This window comes from Oryctolagus cuniculus, chromosome 10 (assembly GCF_964237555.1).
Source record: "Oryctolagus cuniculus chromosome 10, mOryCun1.1, whole genome shotgun sequence".
In the NCBI taxonomy this organism is placed as follows: Eukaryota; Metazoa; Chordata; class Mammalia; order Lagomorpha; family Leporidae; genus Oryctolagus; species Oryctolagus cuniculus.
This window is the reverse complement of record NC_091441.1, coordinates 100,710,430-100,729,180: the sequence shown is the minus strand read 5'-3', so window position 1 is coordinate 100,729,180 and position 18,751 is coordinate 100,710,430. Positions and strand designations below refer to the sequence as shown.

The window sequence follows — 18,751 nt, the reverse complement described above, 5'->3', positions numbered from 1 at the left end:
TTTGTGGAACTCACACAAAGACAAAATTCCTGTTTATAACCATGCCACCTTGTGACTCAACTAGTAACTAGTACTTTGTTTTCCCCATATTTTCTTTTAATAAATATTTTGTTTAGTTGAGAGGCAGAGTTACAGATAGGGAGAGACAGAGAGAAAGGCCTTCCATCTGTTGGCTCACTCCTCAAATGGCTGCAACAGCCAGAGTTGGGCTGATCCAAAGTCAGGAGACAGCAGCCTCCGCCTAGTCTCCCACACAGGTGCAGGGGCCCAAGCACTTGGGCCATAATCTACTGCTTTCCCAGGCCATCACAGAGAGCTGCATTAGAAGAGGAGCAGCCGGGATTCAAACCAATGTCCATATGGGATGCTGGCACTGCAGGAGGAGGCCTAGCACTGGCCCCCTTTCTGTAACTGCTCTTTATAGCTGCCCAGTTTTGAGAGGTGTCCCCAAAACCCCATGACTTCTTTCTCTTTACTAAAAGACACCATCTCAGTTTCCTGAATACCAGACCCCTCTGGGTAACTTTTTTCAGTTTCTTCAGAGACCCTTACCTTTCTTCTCTTTCAGTTGTTTTGGACCCCAAAGGATTTTTCTGCTTAATAACAAGTTGCTGCCCTCTTTCCTGATAGTATTTTTTTAAATTGGTTATTTTATTTATTTGAGAGAGAGCTGATGTTTCCCCAAATGCATGCAACAGCCATGGCTGGGCTGAGCTGAAGCTGAATGCCAGGAACTCAATCCACGTCTCCCACATGGGTGGCAGGGGCACAAGTGCCTGGACATCCTCTGCACACCCCCCCCCCCCGCCCCCCGGGCACATTAGCAGGAGGCTGGATTGGAAGTGGAGCAGCCAGGACTTGGACAGGCACTCCGATAGGGGATGCTTTAGTCCTAAGCAGTGGTTTTAGCCGCTGTGCCACAACACCAGCCCTCAATATAATTTTTTTTACCGGCTTATTTCCTTGCCTGACAACTAAATAAACATGTGTGCTGTTGTTAGAGACTAATGTATGTTCTAGTGGTAACTAAAAATTTCACCATCATGGAGCAGATGTTGTACTTCAGGTTATGCCACGGTTTGGGATGCCTGCATCTCATAACAGAGTGCCAGTTAAAGTCCTGGTTATTCCGCTTCTGATCCCGCTTCCTGCTAATGCATCTTGGGAGGCGGCAAATGACGGCTGAAGTGCTTGGGCCCCTGTCACTCTTGTTAGATACACAGATGGAGTTCTTGTCTTCTTGCTTTGGCCTGGCCCAGCCCTAGATGCTGCAGGTGTCTGGGGAGTGAGCCAGAGGATGGAACACACACCCCCCCTCCCACACACACACATGCACACTCCATTGCTCTGCCTCTCAAGTAGATGGAAATGAACAAACATGTATGTTTCATCATTGCTTTCAATCTTTAACTATTTGGCTTCTGCAGATATTGGCAGGTCTCTCATCTGAGGGAAATATGTGCCACACTAAACAGTGATATCAAATTAATTTTTTTTCCTCTTTAAAACTTCTTAGAGGAACCAGTGCTGTGGCACGGTGGGTTAAGGCACTGTCTGCATTGCTGGCATCTAATATGGGTGCCGGTTCAAGTCTCAGATGCTCTATTTCCAATCCAATTCCCTGCTAATGTGCCTGAGAAAACAGAGGAAGGTGGCCTAACTGCTTGGGCCCCTGCACCCATGTGGGAGATGTGGATGAAGCTCCTAGCTTAGGGCTGGCCCATTCCTGGCAATTGTGGCCATTTGGGAAATGAAACAGCAAATGGAAGATCTCTCTCTTCCTGTCTTTCCCTCTCTCTGCAATTGACTTTCAAATAAATAAATAAATCTTTGGAAACAAAACAAAAAACCTTTTTAGAATTGTAGGATCTCTGTGTTATAAAGAAATTCAAGAAGCCAGGAGCCAGGAGCCTCTTCCGGGTCTCCCATGTGGGTACAGGAGCCCAAGGACTTGGGCCATCTTTTACTGCTATCCCAGGCCATAGCAGAGAGCTGGATTGGAAAAGGAGCAGCTGGGACTAGAACGGGCACCTATATGGTTTGCCGGTGCTTCAGGCCAGGGCATTAAACCTCTGTCCCACAGCGCTGGCCCCAGCTCCTTATTTATTATTACTGCATGTTGCCTGGGATTAATTTCAGAACTTCTGAAAGAATCTCAGTCTAGCGTCATTATTTTTATGCTGTAAACTGAGAACTGAGAAGTTGAAGCAAGCAACTATAACTTCTGTCAGTAGTAGACTGTGCTGAGTGAATTTCCTTACTCCTGGGTGATATCATTAGCCTGCAGCTTATAATTTGGGGAAAGTTAAAAACATTAAAGCATATCAAGAAAGGAGACACATTTATTACACAAGTGCACTTCTTCATCCTTTCTCTTTACATATGTTTCCCTATGGCCAGAACCAAATTTTCCCATAAGGATCTACACAATTGGCCTTTAGTAGAAACCTCCTCATGGAGCTGTGTGAAACCCTCTGAGCCTTACTTTTTTTTTTTTTTTCAAGATTTATTTATTTTACTTGAAAGTCACAGTTACACACAAAGAGAAAAAGATGCAGAGACAGGGGTATCTTCCATCTGCTGGTTCACTCCCCAGATGGCCGCAACAGCCAGAGATGCGCCGATCCAAAGCCAGGAGCCTGGAGCTTCTTCCAAGTCTCCCACATGGGTGCAGGGGCCCAAGAGCTTGGGCCATCCTCTACTGCTTTCCCAGGTCATAGCAGAGAGCTGGGTCGGAAGTGGAGCATCCGGGTCTTGAACCGGCGCCCATATGGGCTGCCAGTACTGAAGGTGGTGGCTTTACCTGCTATGCCACAGCGCCCACCCCTGAGCCTTATTTTTAAGTTTTTTTTTTAAGACTTAAGTTAGTAATTGTGAAGTATTTAGAAATCTCACTGTGGCCAGGCACAACTCCAGGTATTATGCACAATGCATTTCCTTTGAATGAAATTCTGGTTGAAAGTTCTGAAACCCAAACCTGTTGTCTTGGAAACCATGTCACTTGCATGGCACATGTTCGGCTCCATAATGACCAGTGCCCTCAGGCTGGAAGCATACTGCTACGGAGGCACCTGTTCCCTCTTTTTAGGTTCACCGGATCATTTGCTGGCAATATCATGGAAGCTCATGGCATGAGTCTTGTAGTTTGGGAATGAGAACACAGAATACTTGATTAGTTGAACAAGCTTTTTATTAACCAAGAGAAATGGTGGCCAGCCAGATTTTTGCTGAGAATCATATACTGAAAAAGCAAATCAATGAGTTTGATCCTAATTGGTGGTTTCCTCGAGCATCAGAATTCTCTAAAGGGGATACAGTTGGTCATCTGGAGATTCAGATTATTCTTCATGGTAAATTCAGGGATTTTCCTGCAAGAGAAGTATCTGCTTAGAGAAACCTAATTTGGAGAAATTGAGGAAAAATAAAAAAGGCTATCACTTTGCTAACCATACCCTTAGTGCAGCAGGAGGAATGCCAAACAATTATCCTCTGAATTAAGGCAGACTCAAGACATCTGAAGTTCATTGCAGGATAAAGAGTGGAAGTGGGCAGAGAAAAGGAGAGGGAAGTATGTGGATGCCTGAGTGATTGTGGACCCCAGCAGAATCTCTGACAACTCCCATGGCACAAAAGTGTGGGCAGAGGCAGTGGAGTTGAGCTGAGGCAGGATGCTGTCAGAGCACTTGGAGGTTGGGGGTGTAGAAGGTGATGTCAGAGAGCACTCTGTGGGCCTGAGCATGTCCACGGCCACTGCGGACCTCTGTGTCTTGGAGTATTAATGTTGCTAACAGCAGCGCCCTCCCGGTGAGGTGGTTGTGTGGAGCACAGGTGGAGAGAAACCAGAACGTCATGTGACACAGCGCAGGGCACGTGGTCAGCAGCTAAGCAGTAGTCATTGGTTCTTCTGTTAAAAATGTTATTTTTGTTGTGATCTTGCTGCATACAGTTTCTGTGCTGTTTTGGTGGAGGCCTGTGGGAAGGGGCTATTCTTCATTCATTCCCATTTTCCTCACGTTATAGCTAACCACTCTCATGAATTCAACATGTACTTTTCTGTCTTATGTACTTGTGAGAATTTGTATCATTGTTTCTGTTTTATTTTCAGGATACTTAATGGCAATTGTGTTATTTGCATTATTCAGTCCCTTGCTTCTCCTCTCTGGACAGTGCTTTAATACGATCTCCCGAGGGTGTTGTGACACAGCAGGTTAAGCCGCTGCTTGTGACGCCAGCATCCCATATTGGAGCGCTGGCTTGAGACCTGGCCTCTCCATTTCCGATCTGAATTTCTGCTAATTCCCCTGGGAAGGAAGCAGAATTTGGCACAAGTGCTTGGGCTCCTCCCATCCATGTGGGAGACCAGGACGGAGTTCTTGTTTCTGGTTTTGGCTTGGCCCAGACTTGGCTGTTGCAGCCATTTGAGGAGTATGCAAATGAATGGAAGATCTCTTTGTCTGTTTTCTCTCTCCCTCTGCCTTTAAAATATATATATTTTTAAATAGAAAAGTGAAAGATCTGCCCACATTGCTAACTGTACACCTGATTTCTTCTGTAAGCAGCATTGATCAGCTGAGGACCCCTCCACAGTTGGTTTCTTGTCCACAAACCCGACAACTGCCACCCTGAATATCACTGCAATAAATGTTTGAGTCACGTTACAAAGCAATGAGAGAATTTCTGTGATTTCCTAGGCTTGGAAATGCTGAACCATGAGATATATATTTAATTTCTTACCTTGCCTAAAAAGTAGGGGCCAGCTTTGGGGCACAGTGGATTAAAGCCACTACTTGCAACACTGACATCCCGTTTCTGAATGCCGGTTCCAATCCTGGATGCTCTGCTTCCAGTCCAGCTTCCTGCTAATGTGCCTTGAAAGGCAGCAGAGGGTGATCCTGGTTCTTGCACCCCTGCCACCATGTGAGAGACCCAGGTGGAGTTTCTAGTTCCTGGCTTTTGCCTGGCCCAAGCCTGACTATGGCAGCCATTGAGGGAATGGATCAGGGGACTGAAGATTTCTCTGTCTGTCTGCCTTTCATGTAAATGAATGATAAATATGGGATGCAGACATCCCAAGCCGTGGTTTAACTCATTGCACTGCAATCCTGCTACAGTATTTCTGTGCCAAACATTGGCGCCTCTCATGGCCTCTTGGCTTCCCATATACCCGTGTTGACATTACCTAGGATTTTTTGCTGGGCTATTTTGAATATAATTTCTTTATTTTCCCCATTTCTTTGATTCTAGATTAATTTTTCCTAATTAACAATAGGCTTTAAGAAAATATTTCATCATCCTAACTTCTTTTCTTTTTGCAGACTCTGCTGGATTTGTTTCTCAGTATGTGCTTTTTTTATGTGATAATGATCTTAGACCTATCTTTTTTTTTTTTTTTTTTTTTTGACAGGCAGAGTTAGACAGTGAGAGAGAGACACACACAAAGAGAAAGGTCTTCCCTTCTGTTGGTTCACCCCCAAGATGGCCGCTACGGCCGATCTGAAGCCAGGAGCCAAGTGCTTTCTCCTGGTCTCCCACGTGGGTGCAGGGCCCAAGCACTTGGGCCATCCTCCACTGCACACCCTGGCCACAGCAGAGAGCTGGACTGGAAGAGGAGCAACTGGGACAGAATCTGGCACCTCAACTGGGACTAGAACCTGGGGTGCCGGTGCCGCAGGCAGAGGATTATCCAAGTGAGCCGCGGCACCGGCCTAGGTCTTAGGCCTATCTTAACAATAGGATTTATATTATGATATTTGAATATAAAATTTTGTAGGACACATGTTTTGTGATCTATATAATATACTTCTTGCCCAAACATCATTCCTTAGAAATGGCCTGCTCAGGGTTGTTGCAGCCAGTTCCTGCAGCAAAAGGTCAGTAACGAGCCCTCCAAGGCTGTGTGGCCTGGGTCCTCCAGCCCTGCTCCATACTCACACCTCTGCCCTCCCTCAAGGCTGCAGCCCCTCCACCAAGCCCAGGTCAGTTCACGATAGCCTTCTGTCTCCCCAAGAGTGGTCTCATGTTTCTTCCTCCCCTTCCTCTTCCTCTTCTTCTCCTTGTCCTCTTCCTTCTCTTCTCTGCCTCTGTTTCTTTCCCTCTACCTTTCTCCCTTTTTTCTTCTGGAATCACTGCTTCCCTCAAATTTCAGTTGTTTCTCTAGGACTGATTTTAGGGAGTGACCAGGAGCCCATTGTAGTTCCACCCGTTTTTCACTAAGGCTGGCTCTTAGTGAAATCATGTATGCATGCATATGAGCACAGAAGCATTTTTTATCAAATCTCTATGTGCACTTTAGCACATGAGTGACCCTTGGCACACTCTGGACATCATTCTGTAGGTATCCCAAGTTTAAAAGTATCTGACACTGTGGCGTAGTAAGTTTAGCATCCGCCTGCAGTGTCGGCATCCCATATGGGCGCTGGTTCAAGTTCCGGCTGTTCCACTTCCGATCCAGCTCTCTGCTTGTGGTCTGGAAGAACAGTGGAAGATGGCCCAAGTGCTTAGACCCATGCATGCATGTGGTAGACCTGGAAGAAGCTCCTGGCTCCTGACTTTGGATTGGCCCAGCTCTGGTGGTTGCAGCCATTTGGGGAGTGAACCAGCAGATGGAAGACCTTTCTCTCTGTCTCTCCCTCTGTAATTCTGCCTCTCAAAACATCCCTTTGACACTAAGAGTTTGAAACAGACGTAAGGCTAGTGGTGCATTTGATAAGGGCTAAGGATTGAGGTGGGTCCAAATGTGAGAGGAGGGAATTCAGAATTTTTTATAAATTAGCCCATGTCAACGAGACTCTGACGGGGTAGGAGTCATGTGAGTTCTCTTTATAGTTACCCCAAATGAACATGCATAGCAGTCCTTCTGATTTCTCTTTAATGGGTACAGAAACATTCAATGTCTGGACCTTTCCTAAGGGAGTACCACGTATGCTGCTTTGAGAATCAGATGAGCATATGAACTCATGATGGAGATTGTATCGGAGGATATTGTGATATAATTATTACTAAATTAGATATAATTGTCCTGCTTTACTTTATTTTCCTCTTCTGCAAGGACTTGTCCCAGTCCTATTGCCAGGCCTCATCAAGCCATAAATAGCTCAGTGGCATCAGATATTCTTGCTTGGATCCAATGGCCCCAACGTCAGTGACACAGCATCTAGACCTAGGACTGACGAAAGCTCTGCTCCATTCAGTTTCAGAATAACTGTTCACATTCCAATGAGGGTTTTTTGTCATTATCTCAGATACTGGGCATGAGAAGAACAAGAGAGGGTAGAACAGATGTCCTTTACTGTTGGATTATTAGGTCAAAACATGTGTCTTCTGGATATGAGGTGTATTCAGTGTAATAACAATATTGTGAGTGTTAAGGAAGCTGGCTTATTTCTTAAAGGTACATTCTGGAGCATGTAGGAGTGTCTGACGTGATACCTGACACTTGGGTTAATAAACTTCATCAAAGACAATAGAGAAAAAAAAGAACAGAGGAAGGAAATGGGCAGAAACTTTACAATGTATTGAATCTATGTGGTAGGGATATGAGGTTCATTATGCATATTATTGTGTCTACTTTTATATGTTTTAAATTTTTCATAACATTAAAATTCTCTACAACAATGAGGTGGTTTTTTTTTTTTTTTTTTTTTTTTTTTGACAGGCAGAGTGGACAGTGAGAGAGAGAGATAGAGAGAAGGGTCTTCCTTTTGCCGTTGGTTCACCCTCCAATGGCTGCCATGGCCGGCACGCTGCGGCCGGTGCACCGCGCTGATCCGAAGCCAGGAGCCAGGTGCTTCTCCTGGTCTCCCATGGGGTGCAGGGCCCAAGCACCTGGGCCATCCTCCACTGCACTCCCTGGCCACAGCAGAGAGCTGGCCTGGAAGAGGGGCAACCGGGACAGAATCCGGTGCCCCGACCGGGACTAGAACCTGGTGTGCCAACGCCGCTAGGCGGAGGATTAGCCTAGTGAGCCGCGGCGCCGGCTACAATGAGTTCTTAAATATATCTTAGTTCTGAAAATGAAAAGTAAAAGTGACTTTACTTACACATGATCCATCGTGCAGTTTAGTTACGTTAAGCCCATCAAATCTGAAAGAAAATATTCTGAAATTATTTTTTTCCTTCTGGGGCAAATAATATAACAGAATTTTACCTCATAATCTTTGCGTGAGTTTGAGGAGAAAACATTCTGCTAATAGTGATCTTTAAAAAAAAAAGATTTAGGCCGGCGCCACGGCTCACTAGGCTAATCCTCCGCCTAGCGGCGCCGGCACACCGGGTTCTAGTCCCGGTCGGGGCGCCGGATTCTGTCCTGGTCGCCCCTCTTCCAGGCCAGCTCTCTGCTGTGGCCAGGGAGTGCAGTGGAGGATGGCCCAGGTGCTTGGGCCCTGCACCCCATGGGAGACCAGGAAAAGCACCTGGCTCCTGGCTCCTGCCATCGGATCAGCGCGGTGCGTCGGCCGCAGCGCGCCAGCCGCGGCGGCCATTGGAGGGTGAACCAACGGCAAAGGAAGACCTTTCTCTCTGTCTCTCTCTCTCACTGTCCACTCTGCCTGTCAAAAAAAAAAAAAAATTATTTATTGGGGCTGGCACTCCCTAGCTGGCCTGGGAAAGCATTAGCTTTGGAACATCAGTGTATAGGAGACAATTGCCACTGATTTGTTCACTTTACAGTAATTAATTTTGTGTCATCTGAATTTCATCTCAATTGAAAAAAATATATATATCCATTTCAGCCCGTTGATAGCTATGAGACCTTTGGCAAGTCACTCCTCTCTGGCTTTGATGTCTTCATTGGAAAGGGAGCTTTGGGCAGGGCTAGCTGTACAGATGGAGAAGGAAGGCCCTTGGGAGTCTTTCCTCCATGAAAACAATACTCTGTAATTAAGTTAGCATTAACACAAATTAGATTGGTACAAGTTAAAATTTTTCTTGTTATCCTCAGGACAACTGCTAAGTACAGTTTGTGTGTGTGTGTGTGTGTTTTCTTTGTAGTGAAAGGGAGCTCTTCGGAGGCCCTCTCTCAGGCATCTCCTGCCTCTGGTGGCCTTTGAGTCTGAGGTGCTGGGGGTCCCCAGGCTGTATGTTCTGATTGCCAGGTGTCTGTGCCAGCAATTGAGACTGGCATTCACAACTCTTTTTTTTTTTTAAGGGAAAGGGAAACGTAACATTTTTTTTTTTTTTTTTGACAGGCAGAGTGGACAGTGAGAGAGAGAGACAGAGAGAAAGGTCTTCCTTTGCCGTTGGTTCACCCTCCAATGGCCGCCGCGGCCGGCGCGCTGCGGCCGGCGCACCGCGCTGATCCGATGGCAGGAGCCAGGAGCCAGGTGCTTTTCCTGGTCTCCCATGGGGTGCAGGGCCCAAGCACCTGGGCCATCCTCCACTGCACTCCCTGGCCACAGCAGAGAGCTGGCCTGGAAGAGGGGCAACCGGGACAGAATCCGGCGCCCCGACCGGGACTAGAACCCGGTGTGCCGGCGCCGCTAGGCGGAGGATTAGCCTAGTGAGCCGCGGCGCCGGCCGGCATTCACAACTCTTATGATTTCTAGTTTGTGTTTTAGTGTTTGTAGCAAGGAATGCAAATAAAATAAAATAAAATAAAAGAAGTCCAATTATGCCCAGCCAAATGTTTCCCATTCCAGTCAAAAAGATTATTGTTCCTTCTCTTGGGGAAAAGCCAGGAGGAGGAAGGGGAGAGAGACAAGAGTTTGATCTCTGTGTTTTTGCTTTTTTCTTTTAAGATACTGGACCTACTCTCTAAAAGTTAGCTAGGCAAGAGTGTGAATTTCCTTCTTAAAGAAGAAAGCTCCCTCCTAAGGAGCTTCCTGGATGCAAACCTTTGTGTCTCCCCACTCACACTGGGCCAAAACAGTTGGCATTTTACTAGGGTGGCACCCAAAGCTTCTAACACATGATGGGCCCAAAGACTAAACCACATACTGTGCTGACAACTAAAGGAACATGTGTTGAGGAATAATGCCATTCAAAGCTCAGTGAACCACTAGCTGGGAAGATGCTTCACCAGGCCTGGCTGGGGGCTGGGCATTCTATGGACACATGATCTGGATGCCAGCTACTGCTGCTGAGATCCCTCCACTTGGTCCCTCACCTCAGTGGCTCCCTGCCTCTGCAAGGTCTGAAAGGGTCCCATAAACCTTTCGGAAAAACAGGGCAGGGTGGAAGAAATGCAGGAGTCTCTGGAGGGGAAGATTCACCTGGATGACGCAGGAAGTGGGATGAGGATGTCACCCTGAGTTGGCCTATGTTAGGTTCCTGGGCTGAGACATGGAAGAAGAAGGTCGTACTTACAGGATTTTGAAGCAGAGGTGGCACTCTCCACTATAGGTGACCCGGTCACTGCCACATATGAGCTCACTAGGCTGGAAGTAGGACAAAAGCCAGCACCTGTTTATGTTCTTCATGCATTCAGCCTGAAGGTGAGACACAGACCACTGCTTCAGACCCCGTCCCCTGGGCCCTTGGACCATTATCAGCGCTAGGAGCCAGGGGAGAGGGTGGAGGAAGGAGCAGCACACGGGGAGTTGGGAGAATGGCCTTTAGAAGCCTATGTTGGATCCTGGCACTTAGCACCACCAAGGTGTATATAATTGTAAGATTATATGTAATCTGTGCACTCCCTAGTCCCACGTAAATTCCTTATTAAGATGAAAATCTGGGGCTGGTGTTGTGGCACAGCAGGTTAAACTGTAGTTTGTGATCCCTCATCGCATATCGTAGTGCTAGTTCAAGTCCCAGCTGCTCTGCTTCCAATCTAGTTCCCTACTAATGTGCCTGGGAAAGCAGCAGAAGATGGCCCAAATACTTGGGTCCCTGCCACCCACATGGGAGAGCTAGATGGAGTTCCTGGTTCCTGGCTTTGGCCTGGCCCAGCCCCAGCTGTTGGAGACATTTGTGGAGTGTCCCGGCCATTGTGGCCATTTGGGCAGTTAACCAGTGGATGGAAGATTGGAAGATATTCTCTCTCTCTCTCTCTTTCTCTCTCTCTCTCTCCCTTTCAAATAAATAAACAAATAAAAAAAAAAAAGACGAAGGATACTGGTGTTGTGGCATGGCTGTGTGGCACTGGCCTCCCACATGGGCAGCAGTTCAAGTCCTGGCTGCTCTACTTCTGATCCAGCTCCCTGCTAATGGACTGGGAAGGTTGTGGAGGATGACTCAGTGTTTGTGTCCCTGCACCCGTATGGGATCCAGAGGAGGCTCCCAGCTCCTGGCTTCAGACCAGCCCAGCTCCGGCTGTTGCAGCCATCTGGGGAGTGAATCAGCAGATGGAAGCATTCTATTTCTCTCTCTCTCTCTCTCTCTCTCTCTCTGTGTCTCTCACCTTTTCTTTCTCTCTGTAATTCTGCCTTTCAAATAAACAACTAAATCATTTTAAAAATAGATTTGAAAAGAAATGTTTGCAAAAGATGAAAACCCTTGACCCTACCAACCACAAAATGTGATTGGTAGGTAGCAAAAGTAGGAAATGTCTCTCAAAGTTAGACGTTCTCATGAACATGGCTGAGTGCTTATCATATGTGATGCCTCAGATGGCAGCAGCTCAAAACTGATCACAGCGGGGTAGGACATAGGATGGGGCTGACAGATCATAGGGTCTTGGTATGAAGGAGGAGGGATATGTGGCCAGGCACACTATGAATGAAAGAGTGTCCACTGCAATGTAGGACCAACCTGAATTTGAGCTGGGACCTGGTCATCCATTTGGTGGTGCAAAATCCTTACCTTCTATCCACAGGAGAGTTGTAGGAGCTGACTGGGATAACGCACAGGAAGAGGGATCAGGAACATATAAAATGTGCTACAGGTACTTGGTGACTCAGCTTCCATGGTTGTGTCATTCCCATGCAAGTCTCCTCTGTCCCCCACCTGCCAGAAGGAGGAGCTGGGGCTGGGACCAAAACCAGAACTCTCTGCAAGGAAACAGAGCTCACCTTTGTCTCTTCTAGGTGAGCTTCCTTGGAGTCCAATGGAAGAGGGAAATCTGGAAGACAAAGCACACATGGAGGGGATGCTTCTCTGTCTTCTGCCTTCAGGGAAGAGGTAGGATGAGGGAGGCGCTGGCACTCATGTAGAATCAGGAACCTTGTGCCCCTCACCCTCTGTGGATCTGAATGCTGGCCCTTGCCTGTCATGGGTGAATGACAGCCACAGTGATCCCTGAAGCTGTTTTTAGAAAGCATGCGCTGAGTTACAGATTACCATGGAGTAGCTGGATTGGGAATGCCTGAAGACGTTCATTAAAGCTAACTTGGCTAACATCTTCACTCCAAGGCAGTCTTTGCGGTTATATCAGTGCTGTATATAAGTATTTGTGTAATAATATAATAATGACACATTATCTTCTTTTATAATATATAGTATATATGCTATACTATTAGCTATGTTATAAGCATAGTTTATTATTTTTAACAATTATTTATTTTTTATCTGCTTAAAGGCAGAGAGAGACACACACAGAGACAAAAAGAGAGATCTTCCATGTGCTAGTTTACTCCCCAGATGCCCACAATAGCCAGGACTGGGCCAAGCCAAAGCCAGGAGCTCAGGGCTCTATCCAGGTTTCCCATGTAGGTGGCAGGAGCCTGGACACTTGAGCCAACATCTGTTGCCTCCCAAGTGTATCAAAAAAGAAGCTGGATTGAAAGCAGAGGTGCTGGGACTTGAACCTGTACTTGGATATGGGATATGGATGGCCCTAAGTAGTGGCTTAATCCACTGAACCAAAATGCCTGCCCTACACATCAGTTTTATTCAGATATAATTCATATATCATAGACTTCATCTATTTAAAATATACATACAGTCCATTGGTACTTAGTATATTTACATCAGTCATCAGCATAATCACCACAAAAATTAGAAAATTGTCATTATCCAAGAAGTAATTCTGTACCCATTAGTGGTCACTTGTGCCCACCTCCCAACAATTTCCCCTTCCACTCCTATTACTGACAGGTAGAATTATAGACAGTGAGAGAGAGAGAGACAAAGAGAAAGGTCTTCCTTCCGTTGGTTCACCCCCCCAAAATGGCCGCTACAGCCGGTGCGCTGCGCCGATCTGAAGCCAGGAGCCAGGTGCTTCCTCCTGGTCTCCCATGTGGGCGCAGGGTCCAAACACTTGGGCCATCCTCCACTGCCAGTCCCAGAGAGCTGGACTGGAAGAGGAGCAACTTGGATTAGAACCCGGCGCCCATATGGGACGCCGGCGCCACAGGCAGAGGATTAACCAAGTGAGCCATGGCACCGGCCCGATTACTGTTAAGTCCTGGTAATTGCTAGATGACTGCTCTGCTGTTTCCAACACTTCTCAGAGGTGCTGAGGGACAGGAGTTGTGTCTCAGTGGGTTAAACTGCCACTTGGGATGCCTGCATCTCATATCAGAGTGCCAGTCTGAGTCCTGCTAAGGTGCCTGGGAGGCAGTGAACCAGGTGTTAGATAGGAAGTTAGAAATTAGCCTCTTTGTGTGAGAGGGGCCTGAGAGGGGCATCTGCTGAGGAAGCCCCAGAAGCCCAGCATTTTGCACCTCAAAGTCCTGCCCAGACCCTGATAACCTGCCAGGTGGTCCCAGCCCTTCTTCCAAGGAAAGCTCCCAGGAGAATTCTCTCTCCTCAGGACCAAAGGGGTTACCTGACCTGATAACATGGGGCCCCTCAGCTGCAGCAAACCTGGGGAGGAATTTGCAAAATGCTTTACCCTAAAGGAGAAGGGGGAGGAGTAAAGAGACTCCCTTAAAAACTGGGAGTCTAAACAAAGACTGCTCGCTCAGCCCTCTGCTCTCTGCTGAGCCCGCCCAGCCTGGCCTGCCCAGGTGTATTCTCTCCATTCAACCATGTAATCTCACTCTCCCCCGGTCCCAGTGACTGGGCACTCTCTCCCTATCCCTTCCATTCTGACAGGTGCCCTGTCCCCAATACAATCTTATTACTTTGCTCTCTGTCTCACACCTGAATTCTTTCTTGCGTGAAGATAAGAACCCAGGCTGGCGCCGTGGCGCAATAGGCTAATCCTCTGCCTGTGGCACCGGCACACCGGGTTCTAGTCCCGGTCGGGGCACCGGATTCTGTCCCAGTTGCCCCTCTTCCAGGCCAGCTCTCTGCTATGGCCCAGGGAGGCAGTGGAGGATCGCCCAGGTCCTTGGGCCCTGCACCCACATGGGAGACCAGGAGAAGCACCTGGCTCCTGCCTTCGGATCAGCGCGATGTGCCGGCTGCAGCAGCCATTGGAGTGTGAACCAACGGCAAAAGGAAGACCTTTCTCTCCGTCTCTCTCTCTCACTGTCCACTCTGCCTGTCAAAAAAAAAAAAAAAAAAAAAAAAAAAAAAAAAAAAAAAGACAAGAACCCATGGCTTTTCTCTGGTGACACAAGTACTTGGGCCTCTGCCTCCCACAAGAGAGACCTGGTTGGATTTCCTGGTTCCTGGCTTTGGACTGGTCCAACCCTGTTGTTGTGGGCATTTGGAGAGTGAACCAGCAGATGGAAGGTCTTTTCCTCTCTCTCTGCCATTCTCCCTTTCAAGTAGGTAACTTCAAATTTTTTTTTACAAATCAAATTTCTTTTAAGAAAATCCTCAAAGGCATAAATTACTCCACAGTGTGATCCAATTAAAATTCGACACCTGCTCCCCCCTTTACAGTGTGGTTTTAGGACCAGCTTTTGAGGTTTGCTCTGACCCCCAGGGAGTTCTTCACAGCAGTCTTTATTTCTCTCTGGGAAAGCACTGGCTGTTCTCACAGAGCCACCTGCTTCCTTGTCACTGCCAACCAACCAAATCTGGCAGTTTTGACAGGCCCTCGGGCTTGGATTTTCCCATTCTATTCCAAACGCAGAGTCACCTTCTCTTCTGCAATAACTCTGTAGTCTTCCTTGCAGAAGTCTCTGGAGCTCTCTGTCCTTATGCTTGCCTCTTCGTCCCAGGAAAATGTCTCTGCTGCTCTGGACGGTGGCCTGCTTACCTCTGTCATCCGCTTTACGTGCAGGACACTGTGCAGAGGCAGTGGCCTCTGATCCTCTCGGCTTGTTTCCTCCCAGTGTGGAACCTCCAACCTACAAGCCAGCTGCCATGAACCCACTGTTCTCACCTGGGGCAGAATGGAAGCAATGGAGAAGCAGAGCCCCTTGGCCTTGCTCTCCTGGAACGTAGCTTCAGTAATACGGAGCTGGAGTGGAGCCATGAAAAACATTGGTGACCTTCCTCTCCCAGGGAGAAATCTTTGTCCTGAGCTATAAGCTAGGGAGAGACAGAGGCTCACCTTCCTGGCCACACCTGCCCAGTGTGGAGGTCCCATCCTGCTGAGCTGGGCAGGGGGTGAGAATGTGAGATCCAGCTTAAGTGCTGCAGACTCTCCCTATTCTTACCTTTTAAAGCACTTCTCAAAGTGCATGTTAAAACTTGGTGGACTGTGGTGTCTGTGTATCTGCCATCCCTGGTAGGGCACAGTGTGAGGGCAGAGACCACTCCTGCCACAGAAGCAGTGTCTACAATGTTAGCACACGTTATTTGAGAGGTCTTCAAAAAAGTTCATGGTAATTGAGTGTTATGAAAAAACTCTGCATGGATTTCAATATTTTTCCACAAAAACAAGCTTGTCTTTTAATTCCAATTCCCCCACAAACATTTTGAAATACCTTCATATAGTTATTAGATATATAAATAAATGGAGGGGCAGTATTGTGGTAAAGCAGGTAAAGCCACCACCCGTGATGCCAGCATCCCATATGGGCACCAGCTCATGTCCTAGCTGCTCCACTTTGATCCAGCTTCCTGCCAATATGCCTTGGAAAGCAGTGGAAGGTGGCCTTCGGCCCCTGCATCTGCTTGGGAGAAGCTCCTGGCTCCTGGCTTCAGCCTGGCCCAGCCCTGGCCATTGTGGTCATTTGGGGAATTAACCAGCAGATGGAACAGCTCTTTCTCTTTCAGTCTCTCTCTCTCTCTCTACCTCTGACTTCCAAGATAAATGCAATAAACCTTTAAAGAAAGTCACTAAATATTTCTGAAAAAAAAAAAGATTAAAATGGGAGCTGGGAAGCCCTGGACAGTAGTAGGGGCTATACAAGGGTACTTCAAGAAGTACAAGGAAAAATGAGATTAAAATACATGTTTACTTCAGTGCAAAAAAAAATTAAAATCCATGCATCGTTTATCCATGGCCCACATTTTTCATGAACATTATGAAGACCCCTTATGTCACAAAGGCTTTTAGGTTTAGCAGAACTAAGATAAGATTTGCACTAAAAAAAGACACCCATTGTAGCAGCCTGGAGGATGGGCTGGGTGCCAGGGAACAGAGGAGAAGATACAGGTATTCTCAGGGGACAGCAATGAGACCCTTCACGGAGACGGAGACCCGTGTGGGTTTGTGGGATGTGTGGAGTGTTCCCTTGGTTAAACCTGACTATTGGAAAAGGGCACACAGAGGGCCAACTCAGAGAGTGACTGTCGGGGAGACGGAGCAGCTGAGTCATGGTGTGCCTGGTGCCTGGTGTGCCCGTGGGGAGCCCAGGCCGGTGGGCATGCTCGGAGGACGGAGGGGATGCTGAGCAAGCAGGAAATCCACCTGGACCCCTCCAGAAGAGAGTGACGGGGACGAAGAGGAAGACCTCTTTTGTTTTTCTCTTCAGGTACAAGAGGCGTGAAGAACAATTCTGAGTTTTCCTATGTCTTAAGATGTGAGAAGCTTGGGAAAAAAAGAGTGAGAGAGCAAGCTAATGGAGAGTAAGATATCAAAGAGAGATGAGAAAGAATTTCAGTGTGGAAATTTCAGAATGGAAGAAGATGCTGAGGCCCACAGAGCACACCTGCACATCAACCATGAGCACCATGGTCGCCGACACTGCCCATTAACCAGAGGAGCACCTGAGAGTGTTTGCTCATAGCCAAAAGAAGTCCTTTCTGGATTTGTGATACTAAGCCTACAGGCGGTCATAGTGGGCATTTCTGAGATTTATTTTATTTTTTTAAGATTTATGTATTTATTTGAAAGGCAGAGTTACAGAGAGGCAGACAGAGAGAGAGGTCTTCTTTTTTTTTTTTTTTTTTTTGACAGGCAGAGTGGACAGTGAGAGAGAGAGACAGAGAGAAAGGTCTTCCTTTGCCGTTGGTTCACCCTCCAATGGCCGCCGCGGCCAGCGCGCTGCGGCCGGCGCACCGCGCTGATCCGATGGCAGGAGCCAGGAGCCAGGTGCTTTTCCTGGTCTCCCATGGGGTGCAGGGCCCAAGCACCTGGGCCATCCTCCACTGCACTCCCTGGCCACAGCAGAGAGCTGGCCTGGAAGAGGGGCAACCGGGACAGAATCCGGCGCCCCGACCGGGACTAGAACCCGGTGTGCCGGCGCCGCTAGGCGGAGGATTAGCCTAGTGAGCCGCGGCGCTGGCCGAGAGAGGTCTTCTATCCACTGGTTCACTCCCCAAATGGCTGCAATGGCTGGAGCTGGGCCCAACTGAAGCCAGGAGCCAGGACGTTCTTCTGCGTCTCCCACTTGAGTTCAGGGGCCCACAGACTTGGGCCATCTTTTACTGTTTCCCAGGCCATAACAGGGGGTTGGATCAGAAATGGAGCAGCCAGGACTTGAACCGGTACCCATATGGGATGCCAGTGCTTCAGGCCAGGGCTTTAACCTACTGAGCCACCCTGCCTGCACCCCATTTCTAAGATACGAATGTCCTGGATGGTAACCTGGCTTTTTGGAAGCCTCAGCAGTCCTGGATTTGGAAGGTTTGGATTTGACTCCCAGTTGTAAAGCTAACACTATTGTATGAATCTTTTCTCTGGACTTTAGTTTCTACGTCTGTAACATGAGGAATTAGCATGAAACACAACTGACTGGCATGTCTCTAGCTGATTTCCCCTTTATTCTGGTACCACCACAGATCCGGGAGAAGCCACTCACCTGATGCAAAAGCAGCCCACACGGAGATGGCTAGAACAAGGGTGGGCTTTGAGAAGATCCCCTTCATGGTGGCGGGAGAGCTGGGGAAATGCGCAGCTTGGATGGCAGGAAGGGAGAACTCTGCCTGAAGTGCAGCTTCCCACAGAGATCCTGCACGGGCCAGGAGGCGAAGCCTGAATGCTCTGTTCTGAACTCAGATCACTTGGAATGAACTGCGTCTGATACAATTAAATTGCTCAATTCGTTTCCCTAGAACAATTGGACATCAGGAAAAAATTTACCTTAACAACAGAATTTGAGGAGATGCCAAATAAAAAGAGCAAGTGAAGAATATTTGCAAGGGAGAATAAACAAGAGTTTTCCGATGAATTATTTTAAAGTTTATACTGAACTCTGAGCAAAGGGCAGTCATTAGGAAGCTCAGTGACAAATCAACAAACAGAAAAACAGGAGGGGACAAATCACTTAAATTCACTCTCATACTCTTCTTTTTTTGAGAGGCAGAGAGACTAGGGGGCACACACACACAGATCCTATCTGCTGGTTCAACCCCCAAATGCCTGCCATTGCCTTCAACTGAAGCCAGGAGCAGGGGATTAAATCCGGGTCTTCCGTGTGGGCAGCAGGATCCTAATTACTTGAGCCATCATCGCTGCATCTCAGGGTCTGCATTCGCAGGGAGCCGGAGTCAGGAGCCAGAGCCAGGAAGTGAACCCAGCTGTTCCAGAAGGGGACGTGGGTGTCTTAACTGCTAAGCTAAGTGCCCTCCCCCGACTGCCATAATCTTACTCTTCACAATGTTGTGACTTGGGGTTAGTACTTAGTAACCAATAAAGCGATCAAAATGA

General features: G+C 47.7%; 1 protein-coding gene and 1 long non-coding RNA gene across 8 annotated transcripts in view; one reads left to right on the top strand and one right to left on the bottom strand.

The window, feature by feature from the left end:
- LOC138844107 (uncharacterized) overlaps positions 1-18,751 on the top strand; it is a 42,205-nt gene that overhangs the window by 12,462 nt on the left and 10,992 nt on the right. For 2 of the 6 annotated variants that reach the window (XR_011379557.1, XR_011379556.1), the window contains exons 1-2: positions 10,420-11,818; positions 11,961-12,054. This is a non-coding gene — a long non-coding RNA (uncharacterized lncRNA). Of the gene's footprint in view, positions 1-10,419; positions 11,819-11,960; positions 12,055-17,883; positions 18,273-18,751 lie in introns of those variants that run through there. The other 4 variants (XR_011379559.1, XR_011379560.1, XR_011379555.1 and 1 more) reach the window with 4 other exon arrangements.
- Positions 3,173-18,037, bottom strand: SPINK8 (serine peptidase inhibitor Kazal type 8 (putative)). 2 transcript variants are annotated; one of them, XM_008260586.4, is made up of 5 exons: positions 17,904-18,037; positions 11,946-11,995; positions 10,303-10,424; positions 8,040-8,082; positions 3,173-3,368 (listed from the first exon to the last, which is right to left on the bottom strand). In XM_008260586.4, exons 1-5 carry the CDS (start codon positions 17,968-17,970, stop codon positions 3,357-3,359), a joined length of 294 nt encoding a protein of 97 aa, XP_008258808.1. In that variant the 5' UTR covers positions 17,971-18,037; the 3' UTR covers positions 3,173-3,356. The 2 variants fall into 2 exon arrangements, with proteins under 2 accessions (XP_008258808.1, XP_008258807.1); XM_008260585.4 differs by lacking the exon at positions 8,040-8,082.